General features: G+C 46.2%; 1 protein-coding gene across 4 annotated transcripts in view; it reads left to right on the forward strand.

The window, feature by feature from the left end:
• CCDC30 (coiled-coil domain containing 30) overlaps nt 1–26,458 on the forward strand; it is a 37,946-nt gene that overhangs the window by 6,267 nt on the left and 5,221 nt on the right. For 2 of the 4 annotated variants that reach the window (XM_075773393.1, XM_075773395.1), the window contains exons 5-21: nt 3,352–3,441; nt 4,281–4,434; nt 6,162–6,233; nt 7,232–7,347; nt 9,737–9,844; nt 10,210–10,316; nt 11,171–11,363; nt 15,737–15,835; nt 16,482–16,622; nt 19,311–19,468; nt 20,541–20,718; nt 22,140–22,313; nt 22,640–22,849; nt 23,506–23,663; nt 24,204–24,351; nt 24,845–24,966; nt 26,042–26,183. In XM_075773393.1, coding sequence (XP_075629508.1) covers nt 3,352–3,441; nt 4,281–4,434; nt 6,162–6,233; nt 7,232–7,347; nt 9,737–9,844; nt 10,210–10,316; nt 11,171–11,363; nt 15,737–15,835; nt 16,482–16,622; nt 19,311–19,468; nt 20,541–20,718; nt 22,140–22,313; nt 22,640–22,849; nt 23,506–23,663; nt 24,204–24,351; nt 24,845–24,966; nt 26,042–26,183 — 2,370 coding nt within the window. The remainder of the gene's footprint in view (nt 1–3,351; nt 3,442–4,280; nt 4,435–6,161; nt 6,234–7,231; nt 7,348–9,736; nt 9,845–10,209; nt 10,317–11,170; nt 11,364–15,736; nt 15,836–16,481; nt 16,623–19,310; nt 19,469–20,540; nt 20,719–22,139; nt 22,314–22,639; nt 22,850–23,505; nt 23,664–24,203; nt 24,352–24,844; nt 24,967–26,041; nt 26,184–26,458) is intronic. The other 2 variants (XM_075773394.1, XM_075773396.1) reach the window with 2 other exon arrangements.

Raw genomic sequence — 26,458 nt, forward strand, 5'->3', positions numbered from 1 at the left:
TTCCTGATGATCCAGTATTGTATTTCAGATGACTGAGTTCCCCTGAAAAATCATTAATTTAAGAAAAAACCTTCCCTATACTTAAGGTGAGATTAAAGCTCTTCCCTTGTCTTCCAGCTGCCAAGTTAGAGGATGGAAGTTAAGCAACCTCTGCTTACAAACTGAGTTCAGTAAATAAATTTCACAGCATGACTGGATGTTTGGCAGGTTAGACAGGACCATCCATGTCTTGATTTTTTGCTTTCTGAGCTCAAGATGACAAACACTGACAAAAGGTGGAGGAGCAGGAGCAGCCTTTGTGTGTGGGAGAGGCAGTTTGTGATGGATCACCTTGGGGAGGGAGATCTCCGTCCCACCAAGGCCACCGATTTCCACCTACTCCTGGATATGACCATTTCGTGGAACTTAGTTGTTGGCTGTTGGGCGTACAGGAGCATTAAAATTGCTGCACTGGGTCAGGTCTAGAGCCTGTTTAGCCCTGCAGGATTTGTGATACAGAGTGTTAAGTTGTTCTTCTTTTTCCCAATCTCCTGCTGCTGCTTCAGATGCGTCCAGGCTGATTTGCCCCTCTGGAGAGAGAGGGGTTGCTCCTGCCTGGGCACCCAGTGGGCGAGCTTAGGGGAAAAGGTTTGGAGTTGAAAAACTTCTTGGCCTTTTTTGAGCAAGCTTGCCGAAGGGCAGAGGCTCTGCAGACCCGCTGCGAAGCTTGGTTTGCTTTGGGCTGTGCTGAACCATCTGACCAGAAGCCAAATGTGAAACCTCACAAGACGGTGTCATAGGAGGGCAAATACGTCGTGACAGTTCCTCAGAAATGCTCCCTTGTCGCCAGTGGTGTGCAGTGTCTGAACCAGCTGCGCTATCCTTGCATCTAGTAGTCCTTGATTAATTTTTCTCTTCCATGAATTTGGTTGCTTGTTAAACCCATGCCATTTTCTTAATATTCTCAACATCTTATAGCAAGGACCTTCACAGTTCAGCTACTGTCACGTGAAGTTCTTTCGTTTCAACTTACCGTCTCCTGGCTTCGTTTGATGCTCTCCAGCTCTTGTATTAAGAGGCGGTGAACAATTGCCTTTTTATCTGCCTTTTCTGTGCCGCTTGGGACTTTACCAACCTCAAGAGCATCCCTTTCTGGCTGGGATGCTCTGACTGTCGTAGAGTTGGGTGTCATTCAGGATTCATCCATGGTACAATAACACCTTCGGGTGTAAATATCCACCTTGGAATCAAAGAATCGGTTTGCAGTGGGGCAGAGAAACTTCCCCAATGCGCTGTCTCCTACTCTTGGATAGAAAATGCCTCTCTGCAAATCCTGAATAATCTACACGTGAATGCCTGTCACTTGATACAAGTATTTGCTGCAAACACGCCATTTTTTCCCTGCGAAGTACAGAAGAGTACTTCTGTGGCCCCAGGACAGGAGAGACATTGAGCTGCTGGAGAGAGTCCAGAGGAGGGCCATGAAGCTGATCGGAGGGCTGGAGCACCTCTGCTGTGAGGACAGGCTGAGAGAGTTGGGATTGTTCAGCCTGGAGAAAAGGCGGCTCCAGGGAGATCTAATTGCAGCTTACCAGTACCTGAAGGGGCCTACAGGAAAGATGGTGAGGGACTGTTTATCAGGGAGTGTAGTGACAGGACAAGGGGGAATGGGTTCAAGCTGAAGGAGGGTTGATTTAGATTAGATGTTAGAAAGAAATTCTTTACTGTTAGAGTGGTGAGGTACTGGCACAGGTTGCCCAGAGAGGTTGTGGATGCCCCATCCCTGGAAGTGTTTAAGACCAGGTTGGATGGGGCTTTGGGCAACCTGGGCTAGTGGAGGGTGTCCCTGCCCGTGGCAGAGGGCTGGAACTAGATGATCTTTGAGGTCCCTTCCAACCCAAACCATTCTATGAGTCTATGAAAAAGAGCTCCAGCAGTTACGTCATGTTCAGACTTCTGGTGTGATGTACAGCATTTGCAGCTTCTCCTCGCAGGCCCCGCTCAGGACCGTTCTTCCTAACGCTCCGTGTTTCTGTAACAAGGCCGGTCTTGACTACTGGGTAAAGATGGAGAGAGTGGTGTTGCAGCTGGGCGAAGGACAAAGCCAAGGCAAAATCTTTAATATAGGCTGTCTGTGCGTGGAGTTCACTTGAATTCCTCCTGGTATGTGGTGTCAGAGTCCCCTAGTAGGTAGACAGGGCTGTAAATACCTCATTTTTACCCACTTTTCATGCAGCTGTTTAGAGGAATGAGACTTATTAAAGGAAAATGTATTCTTGGATGATTAAAACACATTATAAGCTTAATGCTCCTCACTGCTAATCAAACACAACTTCTCTGCAGTTCTTATACCAGACACCTTTTTTCTCTGTGTTTTTAAAACCAGGTGAAAGAGATACTGGAGATTTAGTTTCCATGAAAACAGTTTCTCTAAAGCAGACTTTTGTTTTTTAGTCCCCTGATGATGTCATTGCTGCCCATGCTTGCGAACTAGAAACTGTTGATTAAGCACCCCATTGTTTGGGGTAGCATCACTCTTGTTTTACAGAATCATTAGAGTCCCAGCAGTGTTACAGGTTAATAGGTTAATTGCTCTTGTTACTCTGTTTACTGGAACGTGTAGCCTTTCTTATTCTCAAATGACCTGTTCAGTACTCGTTTCACTCTTACACTGAAGGTCCAGAGACGTTCCTGTCTGTTACAGAAATGAATGCAGCTTTTAGCTAGACTGCTCAAGCATAATTGATTATTTTTTTTCTTGATGCATCCTCACTAATGCAAAAAGCCAGGGTGCAAACACGTGTCCTTGTGTAGTCATCTCTAATGTATACGTGGGGAAATGCTTTCTAAGCTCTGGCAGAAGGTATGGCGTGTACAAGTGCGCTCACCTCTCTAGAGCCAAGGTGCAGAGTATTAATGATGACCAACTTCTTGAGCGTTAGCAAATCCTTAATGCTGGTTGATGTGCGCAGGGGAGCAGGGATCTGTTAACTCAGTAAGTGATTCAAGAGAGAGAGGGACATGGGGAAGTAACCCAGTCTTACTCTGATAAAGCGAGTCAAGCAGGCTCAGCCCACGTATGTTTCTTTGGGCAAAGCTGAGCCCACAGGCTCTGAAAGGCAGATGCCAAGGAGATGACAGGTTTTAAAAGAAGTCGTGAACCCGCAGAGTTCCCACTACTAGCTGAGACAACTGAGGGATTTTCACAAGGATTTGGGGTGACTTTGGTTGAAACGTTCCCTTCAAATGTAAGGTATGATTACAAAATCCTGTCTAATCAAAATAGGTTGAAGCTGAAAATTCTACATGCTGGTTTCGAGGGATGCATGCTTTCTGGTGGTGGTGATTTATTAAAATTTCTTTCTGTGCCAGGATGAATTTGATCACATTCATCAGACATTAGAAGATGAACTCCAGGAACAGCATGAATTGACACGGGTTACTGGAGAGACAATGAATCAGGTAATACATTTGCACGTTTTCTTGCTGATGACGTGGCACGTAGTTGAGATTTCAAGCAGTGCGTCAGTTCTTGAGCATGCCGTGAGGTTTTTTACTGGTTTTAGCTGATGGGATGTGAGTGAGGTCTGAACTTCAGGCTGTGCAACCACATCAGCCTGGTGCTAGACGTGAGTTAACTGTTTCTGCTGAGAGCCAGAGTTAATGTCCCCCCAGCTTTGGGTCAGGCCTGGCATGGAAGCACTCACCTCCATCAATGCTATGTCTAAAAAATGTCATTGGAGATGAGTGGACCAAAATAACTCTTTTTATATCAGCTGAAATGACTTTTCTGCAGATTCACAGGTCAGTGGGAGCAGTGCCTTTCTCCTGCACTCTAGGATGAAGCGCAGACTGGAAGGGGAGGATAGCCGTGCCAGGCTGGCCTGGGGCTAGCTCCCACAACAGCCATGGGACCACAAATGTGCAGAATTGACTTGTCCTTGGAGCAAACTCCCATGGGGTGTGGTGGGGCCTTCTGCTTGGAAAATCTCATGTATTATCTGTTTGAAAATGCATCATCGTTAATGGCGTTGTCTCAGGGAGGGAAAACCAGAGCCTTTTGTAGGGAAACAGCCATGGCATGGTGTTCAGCATCTTTTTGGCATGTGTCTGTGGTGAAGAGGGTTGTCCTCTGCATGTCTGTCCGCTGCCTCTGCAGCGGCTTCCCTGAGCTAATCTTCTTTTTGTGTTGCTACCCTTGTTCTGGTGGGTCAGGAGGAGTGCGGAGGGGGGACCTGACCCAGTCACATCACCGGGAGGGTCATCTCTTTTCTGTTGGATTGTTAGCCCTTGTGTTTCAGTTCTACAGGGAAGAGCTGGAGAGGGAACGAGCATCACGTGCAAGAGTTGAACAAGATCTGGGTGAGGCTGCACAGAGGCTGCTGATGGCCCAGGAGGAGATCCGGAGGCTGACAGATGAGCTGGATGCACAAAGAAAGGAGCAGAACGAAATAGGTAAGCATTTCTCTTGTGGCCACTCCTAATTACTGGCCTGCTCTCAGCCCGGCTCTGGTTAGTGTAAGCCTTGGACGCCTCACCAGGGGAGTTGGAGGCGGGCTGTCCTGGGTCTTCTCTGCTTGTAATGTGGGAAAAAATCAGTGTCAGACGTTAGCCTGGTACCTAGGAGGTCTGAATGTGGTTGTTCACAGTCACAAATCAATTAATTCTGAGTGGGGAAAGCCGAGACATGGGGTTATGCGATGTGTGATTACAGCAGCGGTGTCTTGACTGCGTTCCTCTCCCTGGCTCACATACAGGGAGAAATTCATACCCCCTGGGAGGGGACGGAGATGAAATGATGACTTGGTTCAGAAGCAGAGTGGCTAAAATACCCCGTACAGAGCGTTAGCACAGCTGGACCGCTCCTCTCTAGGTTCTTCAGATGCTGTGTTTGCGATGCTGCCTCTTTAGGAGCTGTTAGCAAGTGCTTATAACCGGAGCTTATCAGTAGTCTTCAGTTAGATTCTTATCGCTGCTAATATTTGCTTAACCTCCCTATTGAAATAACTGTTGTTGTCCAGCCCTTAAGTATTACATTTTTATTTTTTTTAAATACTGACTGTAAAAATAAACAGTTTTCTGGAGGGAAATCAAACTACTTGATAAAGCTCCTATTGGAGTGGTCCTTAAAGCCAGATGCTTCACCGCTACCTCCTACAGGAGACTTTCTGAGCCAAACACTGCTTTCTGGATGCTTTTCCTCTGGGTTACTTACGTTGTCCCAAAATCCATGATGCAGAATTTTGGTGGAGAACAGCAAAACCTGATGAGATAACATGTTCCTGCCCCGTGTCCCTTTGCAGAGACTGATTTACTTAAGGAGACCGGTATTACCTGGGTAGGGTTTATATGTGACTCGCAGATCCTGATGCTGACCTCACAGTTCACACACAACACTCAGACCTAGCTTAAACCTTCTCGCCAGCCTCCAACCCATCGTTTACAGCCTTTTAATCAAAGGCAGGGAAATGAGCTTTCTGCCGGCATCTGCTTTGTGTATCGATTGATACACGTGCATCCCAGGGGATGGAGCGAGCGTGGTGTTGCAGCCTCCAAACAGAACTGCTTCTCCAGATCACAGACGGGCTGCAGCGTGCGACTCTTCTCAGTGGATCGTAGCCTGCGTGGGGAATCTGTGTTTTGTAATCTTCTTAAGTATCAAATGAATATAAGGCTTTCCAAACTGTGAGTAAGGATTTAACACTTGTTATATCTGTGTGGTTTATTCTGCTGCGAGTATTAGTGTGCAAAATTAGTGTTATAACATCTTAGTGGCTTCACTGGTGATGTACATCTGCATGCCTTCTCCTCCTGATGAGCTTCAGAGCCAACAGCTCTGTAAATAAATTGATTTTTCTAGTACAGACCTCAAATGAAATCTCTGATCTTTAGTAAAACTCCACTTAAACAGTGTATTTTGGTTCAGTGATAATTTGCAGTCGCTTGCTTGCCTTGAAGAGAAAATACAACGTTGCTCCTGACCAGTTTGTAGCCCAGTTATTGGGTCTTTGGCAATTACAGATTTTTAAATTGTGTGCCTAGCTGTCTGCTGCTTTAATTTTTTTCCTTTAGTTTTCCTTCAACTCTATATTTAAAAAGTGCATAATAAATGTTGCAGAGTTGTGTTCAGAAGCATACAAACGGTCTGCCACAGCAAAACTGTCTCTTTATTATCCTTGTAGAATCGGTCTCATGGTCAGCCCTGCAAGCACCTGAGAGCCGGGAAGGAGGGGTGAATGAGTGGAGAGAGAGTGGTAAGTCACACTAATCGCAAGGAGAGAAGATCTAGAATTTTATCAAGGTTTTCTGTAGTGGTAAATGGCCTTTTCAGCAAAACGAGTGCTTTGGTAGAAGGTGTTCCTTGCCTCTTATTTCAGATTACAAAACTGAAAATCCACTGTCAAAATCCTTGTTTGAAACAGGGGTTTGGGGTTGTGGTTTTTCTTTTTGTCAGATTGGGACCAAGAAAGAAGATATATTTTTGTTTTTGGCTGAATAAAAGTCAAATTTAAGCTGAAACTTCCTGTGCCCATTGTTAAGCTGAAAAGGGGAGAAAGAACAAATAATCTTTCCTTTTCTGCAAGGAAAACGGTCTTCTCAGTAATTTTTATTAGGATACCAGTGTATACTTGGACACGTTTCTGTCATTGTGCTCCCAATACAAGTATCTTTTCCTACTTCTTGCACTTGAAATACTCGATAGTCTGCGTTAATTGGTGTGAGGGTTGCGTATGTGTATTGATGAGAACTTGAAGGGTTGGTACGCAACCATAATTGTTACTGTACTGGCCATTATTATATATTAATGCTAGCACAACACTAATCATTAACTGATTGTGTTTCTGCTTGTAGCAAATTATGATGAAAGTAGGAAATATGGCTGTTTGGGTTTTTCGAAGCTTAGCCTAGCTGTTTGTGAAACCCATACCTAAATTTTGAGGCATTTTGCATGATCTAGAGGTAAACAGAATCCCTGGAATATAACTATGGAGAGACTGCTGTGCTCTTATAATAAACATAGCGCTGCTATTGAATCTGGATCTCTGAAATGTAAACCTCTACTACGTGAGTAAGAGAACACGTTCCCGTATGTATGGGGAACTCCCCGCTGCGTTGTTGCCATCGTACACCTCTGCATAAGGGCAATGGAATTTCACAAACCTTATTCATGTGATAGCTCCCCTCTGAGCTCAGCAGAGATCAAGGTCTGAACCGGTGTTGGTCACCCCATTTTTTTTTCTGTTCTGTACAGACGGGACCGAGCTACAGACGGCCATGGAGCACAACAGCAGGCTGGACAAGGAAATTCTGGCGCTGCGAGCACGGGTCCAAACGCTTGATTTGGAAAGAAAAGCATTCCTTGATTTGGTGAGTACCCGCCTCCTGATCTGCTGTGGCATCGATGAGCCTCTGCATAGCCGACACTCCTGGGCTGGCTCCTGATCTTCAGCCCAAGTCTTAAACTCGCCCTATTTCCCCTCTTTTCTATCGTGAGTCTTTCCAGAGCTGCAGTTCTGATGTTTCGTGGCTCGTGGAGTAATAAACTTTGGGAAACAGGTGGAATAAATAACCAGAGTGTTTTAAAGCAGCTGCTCTTACTGCAGCCCTGAAAAGTTTCAGTTCTCGTAGTATCCTGCGGTGCAGGAAGAGTTCGATGCTTCACCAAGCAGAGGGGGCTGTGCGTGCTCAGGCTGCAGATGTGCTTTAGGGCTCGCAGCGTAGCACCCTGAAATGTGTCCTTTCCTGTGCCCAGCACACAGGATCAGCTCGATGCTTTCTGTTACTAGCCAGTATTTGTGCAAAATCAAGTGGGGAAACAGAAGAAGCAACATTTCTACCTTTTCTTGGGAACCATTTTTAAAGACAGCAAATAAGTTTAGTCTAAACCCCAAACTAGCTATTTTTTAAACAATTTTAAATTTATGCTCGTGTTTTGATACCTCTCAGCCTCTTTGGCTTTTTAATGTGGCTATGTTGATTTGCTCAGTAGAAGATAAACTTCTTCCTCTTCATTTTGTGTAGACTTTCTTAACTGACTGTCATTACCATTAATTTAATGTTCAACCTAATAAATTTAGGATTCTTTAAATGCAAAGGGCTTTATCAACAAGATAGTTCCTTACCGAGGTTGCCAAGAGTGAATTAATATAACAATCTGTTTCCTGTTAAAATGTGTCATTTGGCACAAATTCTGTTTCTGTTCTTTACCCTCAAACTCTTTCTGTCAGTCCTTCAGCGGGCTGTAATTCGTTGCCAGCAGTCTCTAATTACTTATGCCATCCCAGCACAGATAGCTCAGCAGCTATCTCATGAGTCTCTTGGATTAAAATGAGTACTTTTAAATTAATATAAGTATCTCTGAGAATACCATGCCCATCTTTTTACAATAATACTGAAGATTTACTTTCTTGAATATTCATGTTTGAGAATTTCAAAATTTTAGTATGTAATTCTGTTCCTTGCATTTAAAAAAGTTGCTGGTTCTTCCTCAGCGTAGCGTCTAAGCAAATCTGTACTCTCAAACCTTGTATTTACAGGACAGTCTGTTTCTGGGTCTACAAAAAGTATTATTTAGTTCATATTCCTTGGTTTACATTTTCTTAATTCCAAATCACTTCCAACCAACCATGTTGTTAAGCCATAGAATGAGGTTTAACTGTTGGCAGAAAAGTTAGAAAACCATGATCTCTAGTTTGCAGAAGCTGAAAGTGTCCTTTATTATGAGTCACAGAAGTTCTGCATCCTCAAGTCCTTTTTTCTGCCTGTGAGTTATGGACAGCAGGGTGAGGAGCAAGCTGGCCAGTTGGGTCTGGTTTGGTGGTCCATGGGAGACTGACCTTGCTCCTGCCGTGACCTCCACCAGTTGGAGTATTGAGCCTCAACCATGCAGGATCTGGTGTCTGCGTGGTGTGAGTTCGTGTGAGTGGGCTCTGCAGGCGCCTGTGAGTGTGGGTGGAGGCTGAAGAGGCTGAAGAAAGGAAAAGTGCATGCTGAGAAGGTGACATATGAAAGCTTTGCAATGGCTGATAGCTCCAGAGACTAGCAGTGCTGTTAAATCTGCAAAAAATGATAAACCTGGGACACCAACGGTCTGCTGAACCTGTGCAAGGTCCCTGTGTGAGGCTCAGATGGTGTCCACGTGTGCTGCTGGGCACACTCAAGGAGTACAGGATTGTATCTTCATCTGGTGAAGGTGAGCGCTGCCTGCAGGACTCGAACACCCACCTAGAAGCCACCATGGTGTGACCCTGCACTTCCAAGTAAATGGCTGGAGTTAGCCTCCCAGCTATTGCTCCAACCAAGAGTGCGTGTGCCAGTAAGTGACTGTGTGGTGTGAAGAGTTACCTGCTAATAATATTATATTGATCCCATCGATAACAGCAAAGACTCAAAGGTGTCCTCAGAAATAGTGGTTGTGATCTGGCTATGCCTCTGCACTCAATCCCCTCCAGTAAAAGGGGATGTACAATTTGTTCAATTACTGATGGGTGCATCATCAGTAATTGAATTAAATGAAGAAAAATTCACTTGCCCTTTAATGCAGCACAGCATTCCCCCCTTTACTGCTCTTTAGCTCTCTCAATATTCTGAGGCCACCCAGCTGGAGCAGCCGCATGATCTCAACCGATCCCTTAAGCTGAGTGGTTAATATAAGTAAATCTGCAATTTATCTACAGCAAATTTGAGGGGAATCTTAATTCTCTAAGACAGAGATAAACATTCACCAAAAATAAAAGCGAGTGTTTTCCTTTTGAAGGTTGAACAGCTCAAAGAGGAGATCTGTGAGTATCAGAAAAGCGAGAAGCAAGGACTTCTGTTGCCCATGCCCACCGAGACCGAAGAAGTCGCAGCGTGCTTGCTGCAGGTATTTTCAAGGGCTTTTTGTTTGCCTTTCTAGAAAGCGAATTGAGCAAATGGGTGCAGAAACGCTTGTGTTTTCCTTTCTATGTATGTGTGAGTGCATCTTTTGCAGGTGTGATGTAGGATTTACGCTGGGCATGACGTGTGGACTACGTCTGTTGGCGTAAGCTAATACCCATGAGTGCCTTCATATCGTTATAGGTCTTGGGGTTTTTTCCTCCTGCGGCTGGTAGATTATCTAATGCGGACAGAGCAGCTCATGTTTTCTGGTTGTCTTGTTTATTTATGAGAGACTCGGGTAGCTTTGGAATCACATTATGCTAAGATATCAGTCTTGATTACGTGCTAACTTTTGATTTTTCTCTTGAGACACAGGGCACAAAGGATGAAGGGAGGATTGAAGGAGACCATGTTTCAGGCAAAACTGTCTCGGATCAAGAAGAAAGATATCAGGGTAGTGAAACACTTCATAAAAGGTGAGCAATGCGGAAATCCTTCTTCACCTGTTGTATTTTCACGGTGGTTATCTGGTGCTCTGGTTTGCTGGCATTCTGTCTTGCACAGTGTATTTAAGTATTGGGTTCTTTAGAACACTCTCGGGTACCAGCTTTGTTCCTCTGCTCCCAAATCGGAAAGTTTGGAGGTAACATAGTCCTGAGTGGGTCTGTAGCCTTTGGTATCAAGAATGAAGGCTGTTTTCTGGCACTTTGTACAGTTTGTTGCTTTCCTAAAAAAAAAAAAACCAGGCTTAGGCTTTTGTGGCTCTCTGCAGACAAAAGCGTGGTGTTTGAAATTGTTTGGTTGCTGGGAAGATTCCTCTGGATTTGGTTGCTGTCCAGGGGTGAACCAAAACCCTTGACTTTCAGACTTATAAATATGTAAATTCAGATTTTTAAGGGAAGTCAAAGCTTTGTTCTCCTGTGGCCTGCTCAGGAAGCTGCTGCTGCTGCTGAGACTCTTTTAGCAGGTTCAAGGAGGAAAGGCGGTCTGATTCCATCCCTCTTTCTCCCTTCAAATGCCCAAGCCTGTTCCCCCACCTCAAGCAGTTGAATTTTCCGTTGCCCCTCTGCTGTTGGCATCCTCATGCCCTGACCAGTTCTGTCCCCAGACCCTCATTGTTACTTTTGCAGAGCCCATCACTAATAATTCCCATGCATCATCACCTAAATAAGAGCAGGCACAGGTCATACTGGATGCAAGACTCAAAATTAGCAGGACAATAATACTGCATAGTGAAAAATACATTTCCTTGCCAGCAGTAAGCGGTTTGGATGTGTGTCGATGTGTTTACGTAGCAGTTCTAGCCTGGGTGATGTTGGTCTTTGCGTAGGTGCCGAGAGGCAATTGAAAACATCGAGGGCAGGAATTCACAGCTCCTTCACAAGCTGCAAAAACTGGAGCAGGAGCATGAGGATTTGGTTGAGCGTAATGAAGAGCTGGAATTGATTCTGGGAGAGACGCAGATCCAAACCAAGCAGGAGAAAGAGCAGTTCGAGAGTGAGGTGGAAGGACTTCACCGGAAAGTAAGTAAGGAATGGAAGAAATACAGTTTGGTTTTGTTTAATTCTAGCTGCTTTTCTCTCTGCATATTGATTAGTAAAATACAATTATGTTTGACCTAAACCTGCATGCTGCTTTTTTAGTTTGACAAGAACGCAACAAGCAAAATCTGCCAGTTTCAGAAAAGAGGGGAAAAGAAAGAAGAAATATAATTCCAGCAGTGAGAAAGTGATGCTTGCTTGGAGGCGCAGATTCCCCCCAGTGTTACAGCAACATTGTCTCTTCCCGCTCCTTGGCGCTTGGGCAAGCGAAGTTCAGTAGCTAAAGTACCTCCTGCATCCACAGGAGTGAGATCAGGCGACGTTCCCCTCCCGTACAGCCTTTCTGTACGTGTGGGCTGTGCACTGTTCGGTTTCTTGGCTGAGCTGAAGCAAAGCCTCTTTATTTCAAATTCAAGTTGCATCTTTTTTTTTCTCTGGAGCTATTTCTTCTGAAGCTCTTGTAGCTTAGAAGCTCTGATTTCCTCCCCTGAGAGGCTGTCCTAGATGGCAACAGTGCTCCTGATAGACTTCAGCATTGGTCTCCTGCAGGAAATGCTTTTCCGGTTGTTTCTTCTGCCTGTGGTTCCTACTGAAGAGCAAGTTCCAGAAGCCCCAAGTCCTCTTGAGGCTCAGGAGAGAGGTGAGACTGAAGCCCATGAGTTGTCCCTTAACCTGGCACCCGTGATAGAAGTCCAGGCTTTGACTGGAATCCCTAACCCCTCTCCAGATCTGTCCATCAGATGAAAATGGTCAGTGTGGGATACTGATGCTCCTTGATCCCAGGAAAGGTCACCAGTTAAACATGCTGGTGACAAAAGACTGCGCTTTTGGAGATTTGTGGCAAACACCGAGGCACTTCTGGGTGTGGGGGGCCAGGATCTGTACTGCCTGGGGACATCCCTGCTGAAAATACTGAATTTGAGGGGACAGTGAGTTTCTCTCATCATCTGCTCTCTTGCTACTGCATCTGCTGCTGAATGGGGCAGGCATGGCTGGACACACCTTTTTGAAGAGCGGTGATAAGCTGATCATCTGGAGAAGCTCTGCTCAATCTTGATCAAGATTTGATCTCACCAGTCTTCCTAACACCTGTCCTACTCGATTTTGGGCACGCTCAACCCAGGGCGATCTGGATCTTTTCCTGTTAACAGGACAAGACTGTTCAGATCATCTTTTGCCTTTAGGAGGTTGATAGAAGTCTTTATTTCCGCTCGTTTGCATGTGACAGGGAACCTCTGTGAAAATTGCAGACTTGAAGCACCACATTGATTATCACGGTTTACCAGAACTAAGGTCGCCTTGCAACACCTGCAGAGCCATCTTCATCCACGTTTTAAGCAAAGATTAAGTTACTGCTGAAGCGTCTCAGTCTGTGCTGCCTTTGTCAGAGCGGTCTTTAGCCTTGATTTACTGGATGGACCCTCCATCACTCTGGAGGTGTCACTCTGTGACGGGCACTGGCACTTAAGGACTGGTTTGTCCCTGCTTGCCCCCAGGGAAAATACCATTTGAAGCATCGCTACCGTAGCACGTGGTCCCTCACAGACAAGGCAGTTGAAGAATTTATAGCCAGAGGAAGCCAGAAGTTAGTCTTGCTAGATGGGTAGGTGGGCTTCTCCCCAAAAGGCTGGCTGCGGAGGTTTCTTCCTTCGGCTGAAGCCCTGCTGCCTGGCCAAAAGCTCTTCCTTCCTTGGGCTGTGGTTGAGGTGCTTGCTGCAGTGATAGTGGTCCTGGATTGCCAGGCGGCAGGACCAGTCCATAGTGTCCCTAGAGGACCTTGGATTTCGGAGGTGAGAAGGAAGGGCACGCACAGGTTTTCAGTCAGGAGTGACCTGTCCATACACTTGCTGTTGTGTTAAAACGTGATGTAGGAGATAGTGCAAGTGTGAAGGCGTATCCCATGTGAATGCTGAAGTGGCCACACATCTCCAAGATGAATCGTTCAAAGGAAGAAAAGATGAATAACTTGTCAGTAGCCTCTGGCTGTGAGGGAAAGGTCTCTAAATACAGTAAACCAGACTGAAGGCATGTTCAAATATCTTAGTGAAGGATGCCCACAGATACCGTGTTTCCAAGTGTGTAACTGAGGAGCCAAGGGCAGACTCTGTGATGGGAACGGCAAAAGGTCTGTCCACCATGACTGTGCTTTTGTTTAAATCAGGGTTTGTTCATCACGCGCTAAAACGTTTCCCACTTTCCCACTGAAGTAGAATAAACACAACCCTCCACAAATCAAACAAGATGGGTTTTCAGTCTGGAGAAATCCCTTCTTTGCTCAGTGTGTTGTTAAACAGATCCCTGGGAACGCCGCTTGGGGGACGCAGAGTGAACGCACCGAGTAGCCAAGGAGATGCAAGGCATTTCGCCTGGCAGGAGCTTGCGGCCACTGTAGCTGAGACAGACAGAAATGAAGCATGCAGGGCAGCGGAGGAGAGACAGGGAGGTTGCGGGATGGCGGAGAAGTGGGCTAACCCTCGGTTAGATCCAACATCTGCAGATGCAAAGCTGCACCCTTCATCTCCAGGGGGCTTTTGGGTGCCTCGGAGGTAATGAGGGAAGGGCTGCACGAAGGCAGGTGCGCTGGAGCCTGGGGAAAGCAGCGCTGCTGGGTATTTGCCAGCCTGCCCCGTGTGGGAAGGACTTCCAAGTCTTTTCTGTTTTGGCATGCCTACAAAAATCTTGGCTATTAGGCCACTGACTCAGAACAAGGACACCAGGATACAATGTGAGTATTGTTCTGCCGTTGGCACGGGACTTACCAACGCAACTTAAATGCTTAAAAGTTAGCGGCTTGGAGGAAAAATAAACAAAACGATGGAAATGCATTACCAGGTATCAGCTTCATGACCAAAGGTTGGCTGGGGGTGGGGAAGGGAGGTGTATTTTGCCTTTGAGATCCCTTCCAGAACTCAAAGTCTTGTTGAACCCCAACCTATCATCTTGTCGTGCAAGAGGAGGGGAGTTTATTGCCTTCTAGCTCTTCTGTAAGAGGCCTGGGTGTTTCACCCCACCGATTTGCTTTTAACGCATAGGTTGGGTCACATCATCGGTCTTTTTAAAAAAAAAAAAAAAAAAGGCAAGCCAATCACAAAAACAACCCCCCAAAAAGCACACTATCACAGCAGCTTTCCTCTGTGTTAGAGATCATTGCCTCCTGGGGGCTTCAACAGAGCCATCTTGTGCCTGAAGCCTGCCAGTGAAACCAGAGCTCCGGGGCTTTGCCCTGCTGCTTCGTAATCACTTTAAATGGACGTGGATCAGCAGAGACTCAGCACTTCTTCGGCTTCTCGTTGGAGAGGAATGAAAAATCATCTCCGAATAAGTGCAAAGAAAGCAGGGTGAGAAAGGCCTAAGACTTCTTATATACTTCACCGTACGCTCGTGTATGAGTAGGACAATGGATGTTGCTTGTGTGTACAGATGAAGCTGGACTTCACCTGCAGCTGAACTTCATCTCCTTCCATGTCCCCCGCTCGCTCTGCAGCCTCGTTGAGTGAAACCCAGCTCAGGGAGGCCAGCTTGGTGGTTTACAAATAAGAAAACCAGCACAAACTTTCTTCTGAGCGTAAGGAGCTGAAAGGAGAGGCTGCCGAATGCCGTGCTGGCTGGCAGCGGGGCAGAGTGGCTGCGAGTGCCGAGACTTGGATCTTGCAAAAGGGTCTGCAGGAACTGGAATGGGGAGGAGAAGCTGGACTGCTCCTAGCTCCTTTAAGCCCATTAAAACTGCAGCACTTATATTCATTCCCACGAGATCCCCCATGAGGGCAGATGCTTCGGGAGAGATGGTGCAGCTGCAGAGTGTACGGAGAAACTCTTGCCTGCTAGGAGAAGCACAGAGGTCAGCATTTTTCTGGCTCAAGTCAAGAGTCCTTGGAGCCTTGCAGGAGGGAGTTACAACCTCCTCTGAGCGGTGGAGGGACCAGGACAAGTCCTGGTAGACCAGATCAAACATTTGCTTGGGTTAAATCAGCTGTGGGGGAGTGCAACAGCATGGGAAAGGAGGATGGCCACAATATAAATCAGGGTCTCATGGGGTCCTCTGTGTTGGGAGAGCAGCATGTAGAAGGCCCCACGACCCATGTGTCTGGGTCGTTTCTCTCCTTTTGTGGGGCAGGGTTCTTCCATTTTCTGACTTGGCCTTGAATGGTTCCTTCACCCTTTGGAGCCGCAGGATGAAAGGTGTGAGCTGGAGCTAGTCCATGCTGGTGGCTGCCTATGTCCCCTCCTACTCCTTGCTTCCAAACATGGGGCTTATTCTGTAATAGTGGCACAAGGAGCAATTTAGTAGTAGTTGTGCAGGTAGTACTAGTTGTGAGCGCTGGTTTGGTTTTAACTTGCAGTTTCTCTATGTTAAGATCACAAGTTTAGAAACAGAGTTACTTGAAGTGCAGAAGAGCAAAACTGATATGAGTGGGGAAGAGCAGGCATCATCTGGAGCACAAGAGATGCAAGAGGTAAGAGGTTTTCCTTGGGAAATAAATTGCTTTGTTTAGAAACGTGTTAAATGAGCTTTTCCTGTGAATGCTCTTTGTCACCATCTTCCGTGAATGTGTAGCCCATCAGCTCATGCAAGACAGATGGTTGTCTTTGGAGGAAAGCAGCTAACATGCCAATATTATGTCCCTGATAACTCATCTCTCTTAGGAGATTGTCTTGCCTTCGGCACTGTGGAGCTTGTTGACTCCCCGGTGAGGGTGAAGGGTTGACGTGTAAAGGTGCTTGACTCTCGTTTGGGGTCTAGTGAAAGCCAGGTGGTGCGTAGGTACTTTACAAGGCTGTTTCCCAGCTGGTTTTGGGCTGACTTTGCTGTCAATTTGTTACTTGCCAGCCAGCCAATTGGATCTGTTGGGTGTATAAGCCAGATAGAGATTATTACATGTGGGAGATGACCTTCCCAAGGTATCCTGGGTCAGGTGGATGCTCCAGACCTTCAGAGATGTCCAGCCACACCTGGGTATAAGGTGTGGGAATCCTGCTGCAATTTTTGAGAACCATTTTTCCTATCCTTGTTTTCTAGAAGACACATTTTCTGCAATTTGTTTCCTCTTTTGCTAGAGTAAATAATGCTGTAGAAGTGATTCTTAATTTTGCTTGTTCTAGATGCTGGAAAGCTGTCAGGAAACGATAGAAAAGTTGGGAAGTCAACTGGGAGAGCGGAGAGAGCGTAGAAAGCAACTTGCATCAGAGCTTGAACTGTTACGAGAAGATCTGAAGGCTGAGCAGAAGGTACTGGGCAGCCAGGTATGTAAGGTCCTGCAGTGGCACTCCCTGCAGGAGACATTTGCCTTTGTCACTCCATAAAATGTTCCCAGTTGCCCCCCAGGTGTATTGCTTGACTTCTATTGATGCATTTCTCTAGTCCAGCCAGTTTCAAAGCTTCTTTGTAGATGGTTTTAAATCCATCTGCTTTAACGGAACTGTCTCTAACTCAGTAATTTATTTTTCCTTTTGGTGAATCTAATAAAAAAACAGTAATTCAAAGTTTGTAGCCAAAGTCGCCTTCTCTGGAGGGCAGAATGGAAGTTTTCACACTTAGGTATTTATTGCAGAGTTGTTTGTGATCATAAGGTTCATCATCATGAGCCTTCATCTCTCCATGTCACAACGTGGTAGGGTACTTGTAGATTTGAGCCAAGACCATCACGGCTAATTCTGAGTCTTTAACACAGATCCCCTTTAATATCGATTGTAATCTTTCTTAACCAGAATACGGCAGGAAAAGAAGTCGGAACACCTAAGAGTTGGAGAAGTCTATATGAGCAGCTTGCTGGGATCCTGGTGCTGCTTTTTGTTACGAGCCCTAAGGACCTCAGGACACTTTAATTGAAGTAATTAACTGCTATGTAGACTTCTGGGTGGTTTATCTCTGCTGGGAGAGTTGTTGGTGCTCTCGTCTTCCAGTTGGGCTGTAGAAGAGAGAGAGCATGTGATGCCAGCAAAATTGCACAAGGGCTGGTGCAGACATAGGCAGGACAGGGACTGAAAATTAGGCAAAAAATTTAGGAGCGCTGCAGATCTGTGGCCTGGATCAGGCAGACAAGGGGGACCTGAGGGAGGCTGGCACAGGAGGGGGTTACATCTATTACAAACCCCTTTTTTTAGCACTCTGAAAGGCCTTAAGCCAGCTCTGAGTTGTATCATTTCCTTGAATGTAAGTAAAACCAAAGTCCTGAACTGCTGGTGCAACTGCGTGTACACAAGACTCTTACTGGAGGAACAGTGGCATCTAGAGGACGGGACTTTCGTAGTGCTGTTAGGCAATAAATTCACATTGTAAAAGCTCAGGATGCAGACCAAGCCTTGCTGAAGAGCAGTTTAGGAAGAGGCTAGGTCAGTCTATGAATACACAAAAAAGGAATGACCTGATTTGGGGCAATGATGAGGAAAATGGGAAGAGTCCCTCTTTAATCTTTGCATTCCAATAATTCAATCTACTTGTAATCCAGAGACCTTTTAATCAAAATCATCCCTCCCTGTAAGATTGGTTGTAATTGAGCCACTGGTTGGCCGGTGGTTTTGCCTAAGGAGGGGATTGTTTTTCCACCGAAGGGATCACGAGATGAAATCCAGTGGCCTGCATTAGACTGTAACAGTCTTTAAAATAGAAGACTCTGCACGTGTTTGGTGGGATTCCTGACTTCACAAATGCGTTCATTCCCTTTTGATAGAGCAGCTGTACTGGGACAAATCGTTTACCAACAGAGTGCTGGAAATCAGCTCGACATGAAATCATCGGGTTCTCAGGGGTGATGTACACCTGGAGGTCAAGATTTGAGGTTGTTCAGTGTTGTGTTTGTCAGGAGGTCCAGCGCGTAGAAAGGGCGAGTAAATTCGACCATATTTTTGTTCTTGTAGATTTTAATGATGTGCTATGAACTGATGCTATGCAAAGAGCTCTTCGCATTTGTTTGGAACTCTCTTCTTGTTTTTAGGACATTTTTGTACATTTGAGAGGAGAAAGCTATTCCTGAGCTTGTAGTTAGGGGTGTATTACATCTGCTAACTCCTGTGGTTTCCTCACCAGGGGTTGCCTGACTCCAAATCAGAGTTTACAAGCCATTGTAATAACTTCCTGAGTCTCCAAAGAACATCAGCAAGCAGGGATCTCATTAATGTATCCTGTTACAAAAAGATAACAGTTAGATACAGAGGTGAGAAATGTAAAGAAATCCCTGTTGTTCTGGTGTCTGATGCAGACAGAAGCTGCCAGAATATATTACTCAAGTGTAAATAAATTCATCTTGGTGTAGATAAGACCTGGAATTGAAGTATTAGTACTAGCATACACTCAGGAGGAGCTATTGATTAAAAAGGTTTAGGAATCAAAGTCATCGCTACCATCTAGTGGGCTTAATAGCATTTTTCTTTGAAGGATATGGTTTCACCACTGCTTAGCAGGAGATATTAGACTAGACAGATTCTGGTTCTGATCCAGTCTGGGAGTTCCTGTGACCTTATGCGCTCCTCATGCCTTCCTTTTCCACCCTGTTTATTTTCTTGGCATCTTCTCTCCATGTCTTAGGTGATGTTGAAAGTGGAGAGCAGAAAGTTGTTTTGGGCTGACTTGGCTGGAGAACACTCTCTGTGTGAGACTGCTGAATACATACCTAGTACTCTTCCCGTTTTTCCAAGAGTTGCTAGTTTTGTAAAGAAATAGGACGCATGATATAAAGTCCTGAGAACTACAGATGGGCAACAGAAGGATGAAATCAAATAAAGAAATGTGATTTGATGATAGTTTACACACAGCTACTTCCCACGCAGAAAACAAGGATTTGCACGTGTCTCTTCAAGGGTGAAGAACTACAATAATTTAGCTACGGAACCACAAGCCATGTCTTGATGGAGTCCACAGGTTGCCTTGTACTGCTCAAAAGGTTTCCGTGAGACCAAAGAAAATCAAAGTCGTGGTGTTTTCTGACCTTACAGGTCTCTGAGCTCCCAGAAGAAAGAGAAAAGATTAATAAACTTGAGCAGAAACATGAAGATCTATGTACAGATGAAAAGACATATGAAGAACAGATGGCTAAAGTAGTATTTTTGGAAGAACAGATCAAAAACTTGAGGGATGAACAAGAACTGCTCTGGTAAACCTTAACAAGGCCTGTGGTACTTTCTGCTCCTTATCTTTCCTGACTGATTTTTTTTTTTAGTCTTTTAAAAATCCCTGTAGTGCTGCTGTTGGCAAAAATAGGCACAGCAGCTTTGTGTCTTCCTTATCGGGAAATCGTCTCTCTGTAGAGATTTTGGTGAATAAGCATTTCCCTTAGTGATGCTGTGATTAGTCAGGACCATGCCTTTTTTTCCTTTTTTTTTTTTTTTTTTTTTCATGCTGCTATTCTAGATTCTGAAGAACATAAGTGAGAGTTGTCCTTAGGGAGGAGGCTTCTTCTCTTGGAGTGAGGTAGTATTTGGACTAACATGGTCCCAAAGAGCTCCCATTGTGGGCTAGGGCTCCTTGGGGAGCTGGTGCAGCAGCTGATGATATACATCCTGCTGTGGGTTTTGGTTGTCCTTGAAGGCCAGATGTCAGCAGGCAGCAAGGTTGTAATTTAAACCTCTTACAGGTCTCCCTGACTCCTGCCTTTTTACAAAAATTTAATACAAATTTGGAGTTGGAGCATCCATGCTCAGGTTCACATTAGTAAGGAAAAGCTTGGATTACATCCAGCGTAAGTTAGTCAGCTCAGTTATCTGGGTAACAAGGTACTGAGATAAAATAAAACCAGGGTAAGACAGGTAGGTTAGCTTATAAGGACATATACTTTGGATTGAGATAAGTCAGACAGCTTGGTGAATGAGCGGGAGACCTGAGCCCATACTTCCATACGGTGAGTGCTTCTGTGCCGCTTGTGAGCGCAGACCAGCGCCCGTGGCCCCAGGCGAGCGTTTCCTTGGCCAGCGGTTAACCTGCTCGTGAATGACTGAGAGCTGAACCTTTGGACACACGTTTTTTTGTGGGTCAGTGTCCAGAGGAGACTGACCCTTGCCCAGAACTGCCAGAACCAGGATTAAATCCCCTTTGGGGCCTCCCGAGATACTTGAGTTGTTGCCGTGAGTGTTCCTCTGGACTCTTGTATCCCGAGTTTTTCCCCTTCAGCGGGTGGTTTCTCTTGGATGTGTATAGTTATCTCTCTCCTTTACTATTTCTCCTTCGAGTTCTGAATTACTAGAAAGCAACAAGAAGAGGGAGGAGCTAGAAAAGCAGCTAAAAGACAGCAATGAAGAAAAACGGTTGTTACTGGAAGAAATTGCCCAGCTAAAACAAGATCTCCTGACTACCCGGGAGCAGGACGGCAGCATGCTTGAAGAAACTTGGAGGATGAATCAAGGCATGGTGCGTAGAGAGAACAGGTTTCTCGTGTCTCAGAGCTCTGCAGTCAGTTTAGATGGGAGCGTTAAACAGGTATGGGCAGCTTTGCCATCTGCACCGTACTTTTTTTTTCAGTAGTTTAGTGGCAAAACCTAATTAAAGTGGACTGGAAGGCAGTCCTGTAGTGTTAGCACGCAGAGGGGAGATGAGGTTGACTGATTTCCATGGGGAAAATGTTTGGAAATTATGAATGTCATAATTTCCTTCTGTTGTGTTTTTGGATGTAGTGGGAACTTGGACAAACCGATTGGCCCCCTTAGTGCACATGAAAGAAATAAGTTATACAGTCCTTAAATGATGTTTTAGAGCTTTTGGAGCTCTTTCTCAGCTCCTTTTTGGAGTATGAGAAATAGACCTGGCTTGCTATTCCCACAAGTCTTGCTCCTGTGTCCCCAGGACAGGGCGTCTGAGGAGGAGCAAGGATTACACGAAGAATTTGGAAGAGAGAGGACAGGGTGGCCTGTAGGCAGGTGTGGGAGTAGAAAGGGGAGGATCAGTCGTGCTGATACCAAGAAGCAGCAAATCTGTACAGTTAGAGCAGACCAAAGCAAGATACAGGGTGTAAAGGGGATGCTGAAAAGGATCCCGATAGAAGCAGGTGGGGAAAAACCCCACAAAACCTAACTGATCTTGAGGACAACTGAGATCCCACAGTGCTGGATCAAGACTTCCCAGCTTGGGAATTTATCTGGGGATTTATCTGAGAAGGGAAGCTTGGTCTTCACTAGATTTCATCTGGTCCCGAGAGCAGAGGGCGAAGATGCAAAGCGGGAATGCAGATCGACAGATCGCTGAAAGCGATGCTGGGAAGAAGGGATTTGGTGTGCACAGGCTAAAAGTCCTTCCCATGCTTGGTGCAAGGCACTTGCAAGAAGATGGGTGAACCCAAGAGCTCAGTTATCTTCTGAAAGCCATCATAGACCGTCGGTGACCACCTCATGGTGTCCAGGCTGCTGCTGCACCGTGCCAGCGTGTCTGTTCCTCTACTGCTGCCAGGACTTGCTTTGTTCCTGCTGCCTCTGGGAGCCGCGGCTGGATGTGCTGCTCCTGCTTAGTTGCCTTAGTGAGACTCTGGCACAAGAGTTAAGAGCAACCCAGGTGGTTTTGCTTTTGTTTGACAGGTTTTAACAGGGATTTATTCCCTCATCCGGGTTATTGCATCTTCTCCCTCAGCCTCAGGAGTTGTATCAGCTTCTCTGAGGGGATGGACAGCGTAGGGAGCAGGACATAGTGTGGGGACAGAAGAAATGCTGGCTTTTTACCCATCTTCCTATTTAAATGCTTTTAAATCCTACGGGTATCCCTCTACCTTTCTTATTTACCAGTCTTTATCTTTCCTTGAAGTTAACTTCCGTGGAACTTTTCTCATTTTGCTGTTCCTGCAGAGTCTGTCTGATGAGAGATTCCAGCAGCAGGAGGAAAAATTGCAGCAACTGCGGCAGGACTTGCGTCGTGTTCAGAACTTGTGCAGCTCAGCCGAGAGGGAGCTTAGATACGAAAGGGAGAAGAACGTCGACTTACAAAAGCAAAATCTCTTGCTCCAACAGGAATGCACCAAGGTAGGAACAGAGCAGGGAGAACTGCTTAAAGAGAGCATCACATCATTTTACAAGCTATGGGAGGTTTGAGGTGCTGATTTTAGCAGACTGGGCCTCGTTTGCCCTTGACCGTACAGCACCCAGGGCTTTCAAGCGTGCTCTGTCTGAGCTTCGTGGAAATTGCACTGCCTCCAAATAAAACTTTGTGTGTGCTCTACTTGCTCCCTGTATTTCTCTTTGATTGTTGTTCACTCTCTAGTAATCCTGTTGACTCTTTCCTAATCAGGACATTTCAGATGATATCTGTTGAAGTGCAAACTTGATGTTTTTCTTCTTTTGAAATTCAGGTCAAAGCTGAGCTGAAGCAAGCCCGGGCAAAACTCTCGGACGCAACTGAAACATGCTCCTCTCTCTCAGCACAGTGGGAAAAAAGCCAGCAGAAGGTCAAAGAACTCGAACAAGAGCTCTTGAAGTGCTCCCAGGCTGATAAACTGCAGAGCAGTCTGCAAGAGAAACTTGCGCAGGAGAAATCTAAAGTATGCGAAGCACAAAAAAAGGTAACTCATCAGCGTGAACTAAGTTAACAGGAGGGATGTTTTTAGCAGTTTTGTGCAGCTGCAGTTCAGGAACAAGAAGCACTGGCAGCTCATGAATTGATTCCCTGAAGTTCGTTTTGCTAGTCCGTTTTGCAATCACTTGGCTAAATAGTTTAGGAAAAATGTCTGTTGTTAGTGGGAGCAAAATCAAGGCAATAGAAGCCAAATCTGATGGCTCAACTCCTTTCTCTAAAGCTCATTATCTCTGAAAATACTGGTAGTAGGGCTGGCAAGCGCAGGGAGCCCAGATCATGTTCCTGCCAAGGAAATTTGCTGCTGTTTGCTATCAGGTAAACTGCAAAAGCTTGTGTTTTCCATTCTGCCGTGTTCCTGCACTAATCGTTGGATTTGGTTTTGAAGTGTGCAGGATCAATTTAGGTGCAAAAAGGATTGTTGCTAACTCATGACATAGTATCTGATCCAAAAGCTGGGAGCCGTTGGAAAGGTTTTACTTTTAATGGGCTTTGACACAGACATGCAGAAGTGTTTTTGAGTAGAAGCAAGCAAATCTTTCATTCCCATGACTCAGATACTGAGGGATCCAAGGGAATCCCTTGGATTCAGTTAACTGGCCTATAAATTCAGAAAACTTAATCTGTGTCCACTTTTAATCCGAGATTTCAAAACTCCAGCAAAAGCTAAAAGATTCACAACACCAACTCCTGCTGGCAGAGGCCCGTGTTTCAGACAAGAAACTCCTAGAGGAGGAATTAAAGGAGGCCCGAGAAAATGAAGCTCGTGTGCAGCAAGAACTTCACGAGGAGCAGCTGAAAAGGTACCCAGAGCTGCGTAAGGCCAGTGCTGCGTGCGGAGGGGAGGTGCGTGCCAGCAAACGCTGCTGTGCCAGCCTGCAGCTACCTCCTGCAGCTCCGTGGCTGGCCCGAGGTGGGCTCAAGGAGTCACTGCACCACTGGTTTTACCTCCTGTCTCTCCTTTTGACCTGCCAGAGTCCCTGGCAGAGCTCCACAGGATTCCCTCTTTGAGATTTAAAAGATTTTTGGAGACTTCAGCTGCCTCGGAAAGTGCGTGGTCCCTCCTGCCAGCCCAGTGATTTGGTTTACCAAAAGATGCCGGCAGTCCCCTGTCTTGTGCAGCTGGGATGATGATCCCAGATACATCACGCACCCTTTCGTGTGCCGCTGGGACATGGGACAACCAGGCTGTACTGATTTCTTTCTATCCTCGATGTCGCCCAGGGCAGGTGCAGAGCAGTGTGGTGATGTTTTTAGATCCCCAGCCAGCCTTGAATTCACGGTGGCACACTGTGGGCTGGCTTCCACATCAGCGTCTCACTGTCACACCAACATGCTTTTAGGAAGCTCCTGGAGCAGCAGGTGGAGGAACTGCGGCAGCAGCTCTGGCATTCGCGGGAGACGGAGGCGTCGCTGGCCAAGATGCACGTGGAGCTGCAGGCCAAGACTCTGCATGTCCTAGAAGATGAAAGGAAAACTGACTCGAGCGAGGTGAGCTGCAGCATGGATGGGTCCCCATCACCCAAGGGATGGACTCCAGAGCAGACCACTGAGCTCTAGGGGGAAATGGGACCCTCGCAGTGTGAAATGTGTACCTGGGAACTGCTGAAATAGGGTCAAATCCAGCCAGGTGCCGAGTCCTTGCAGATCCCACTGATTTAAACAGGAGCTGGAGGAAAAGCACCGTCCCATCTCGTGTAGGTTTCCTGGGGATGCAGCTCTGAGGGCAAAGAAGGAGGACTTGAAGAGAGGGGGGGGAAGAGGCCATTCCCTTTTCTTGCAGAGCTTTTTGCAGGAAAATTTTTGGCAGAGTCCGCTGCTGGGAGGATGCATCGCCTCCCTCTGCCCTGTTGAAGCCTACAACCCCCCCAGCAGGACAGAAATCCACACTCCCAGCTTTGGAGACCAGAGCAAAAGGAGGCAGAGGGACCCCTACAGCTGAGGGGACACACACACACACAAATAAGAAATAGATGTTTTCCAGCACCTCCAGTGTCAGAAGGAGAACCAGAAGCTTTCAGAGCAACTTTCACTGCTGAAGGAGGAAAACAAAGCCCTTTATGAGGAAGGAGTCCGTCTCCTGAACCAGAAGGACCTGTATGTCAGGTAATGACTGCAGCAGCAGGGGATGTGTAGACACAAAAAAAACCTGCCCAGGAATTGCCATTTATGTGCCGGCAGAGCCACTGGATTTGTCTGTTCTGTAGCCTTTCTTGGCTCTCCTGTTCAAGGCATTTAGCACTGAGAGATCTGCCTTAACCTGATGCCCCTGCGTGCAATTATGTTGTGCATCGCACGTCTGCTGTCGTGTTCTCCTTGGCAGCTGAAGGCAGCGCAGAAAACAATGGGTGCCTGGGGAGGGCTGTGGGTGCTGCTGTTTAGGGTCTGGCATTGGCAGAGATACTCCATGGAGCTACTTGTTTCTCCCCAGAGCACTTTTGATGTAATTCAAAGCACAGTAGCCTTTTTGTCCTGAGTTTTGAGCAAACATGGGCAAATGTCCCTTACATGGTAGAGATTTATCTTTTTTTTTTTTTTTTTCTGACATTATTTTCCCTTCTATCCCAACTAGATAAACAAGAGCACTGCCTGAATGGGATGAGTTTGAGGGGAAGAGCAACGATCACAAGTCTCAGTAGACACAAATATTTAACCCCAGTGTTGCAGCTCTAAGAAGCGCTCACTGAAATAGCTCTTTCTGCAACCTGACCCTTGCTGTTCAGGATTCTTCTTTTTCGGCCTTTTCCCCCCATCCACAAGTACTTCCCCTTAACCACCCACATCCCCACCCAAATAAACAACTTACCCTTTCCCCGTTCCTTCCAATTTTCGGTGACTTTATAACCCTGCTTGGTATAAAGAGCTGAGAGGGGCGAGCACAAGGATTTGTAAAGCTGGGTATCAGTTCTGGCAATGCTTTGGGTCCCTTTCCCTCAATTTGGTTGACACTTAACCTTTGTAACAAACAAAACCCCAAACTGATCAGTGAAAAGCACAGTCCGGAGAGTCAGTGTCTCATTCTGCCTTTAGCTGTGCAGCCAGAAAGGAGCTGGGTAGATGGCTGAGGCTCCCAGTTCAGGCTTTGAAGAGCCTGAATAAATACAGGACATCTTCTACCTTGCTCTTGACCCAGAACACAAAAGAATTTCATAACCTGATGTTTGTGTCTCTGTCTCCTCAGGAAATACAACGAAATGCAGCTCCGCCACAAAAACAAGATGCGCAGGGCCAAGGAGACTTTTATCCATGAGGTGAAACAAAGGGATGGCAGAATTAAACAGCTTGAAAATGAGCTCAGCGAGTCAAAGCTCCAAGTGGAAAAGGTGAGAGAACACATCAAGGGCTTCTACCGCAAGGGAACGTGGGGAGCAGGCTACAGCATGTCTGTGGGGGCATCCCTTCTTCCCCCACAACAAAATGCAGTTTAGGAAAAAAGGAAATGAGGTTTAGGAACAGCTGGTTGGCAGGCAGCGGGATTGCACTGTTAAACAGGAGAGCTCTGCCTGAGGTGCTGCTCCTGCCCTGTGAGCAGGAATGACCAGCCCATCCTTGTAGGATCAAAAAGCCAAAGGGAAATTCCTGGCTCAAATTTGCCCTC

The sequence above is a fragment of the Balearica regulorum genome, chromosome 21, assembly GCF_011004875.1.
Source record: "Balearica regulorum gibbericeps isolate bBalReg1 chromosome 21, bBalReg1.pri, whole genome shotgun sequence".
NCBI lineage: Eukaryota > Metazoa > Chordata > Aves > Gruiformes > Gruidae > Balearica > Balearica regulorum.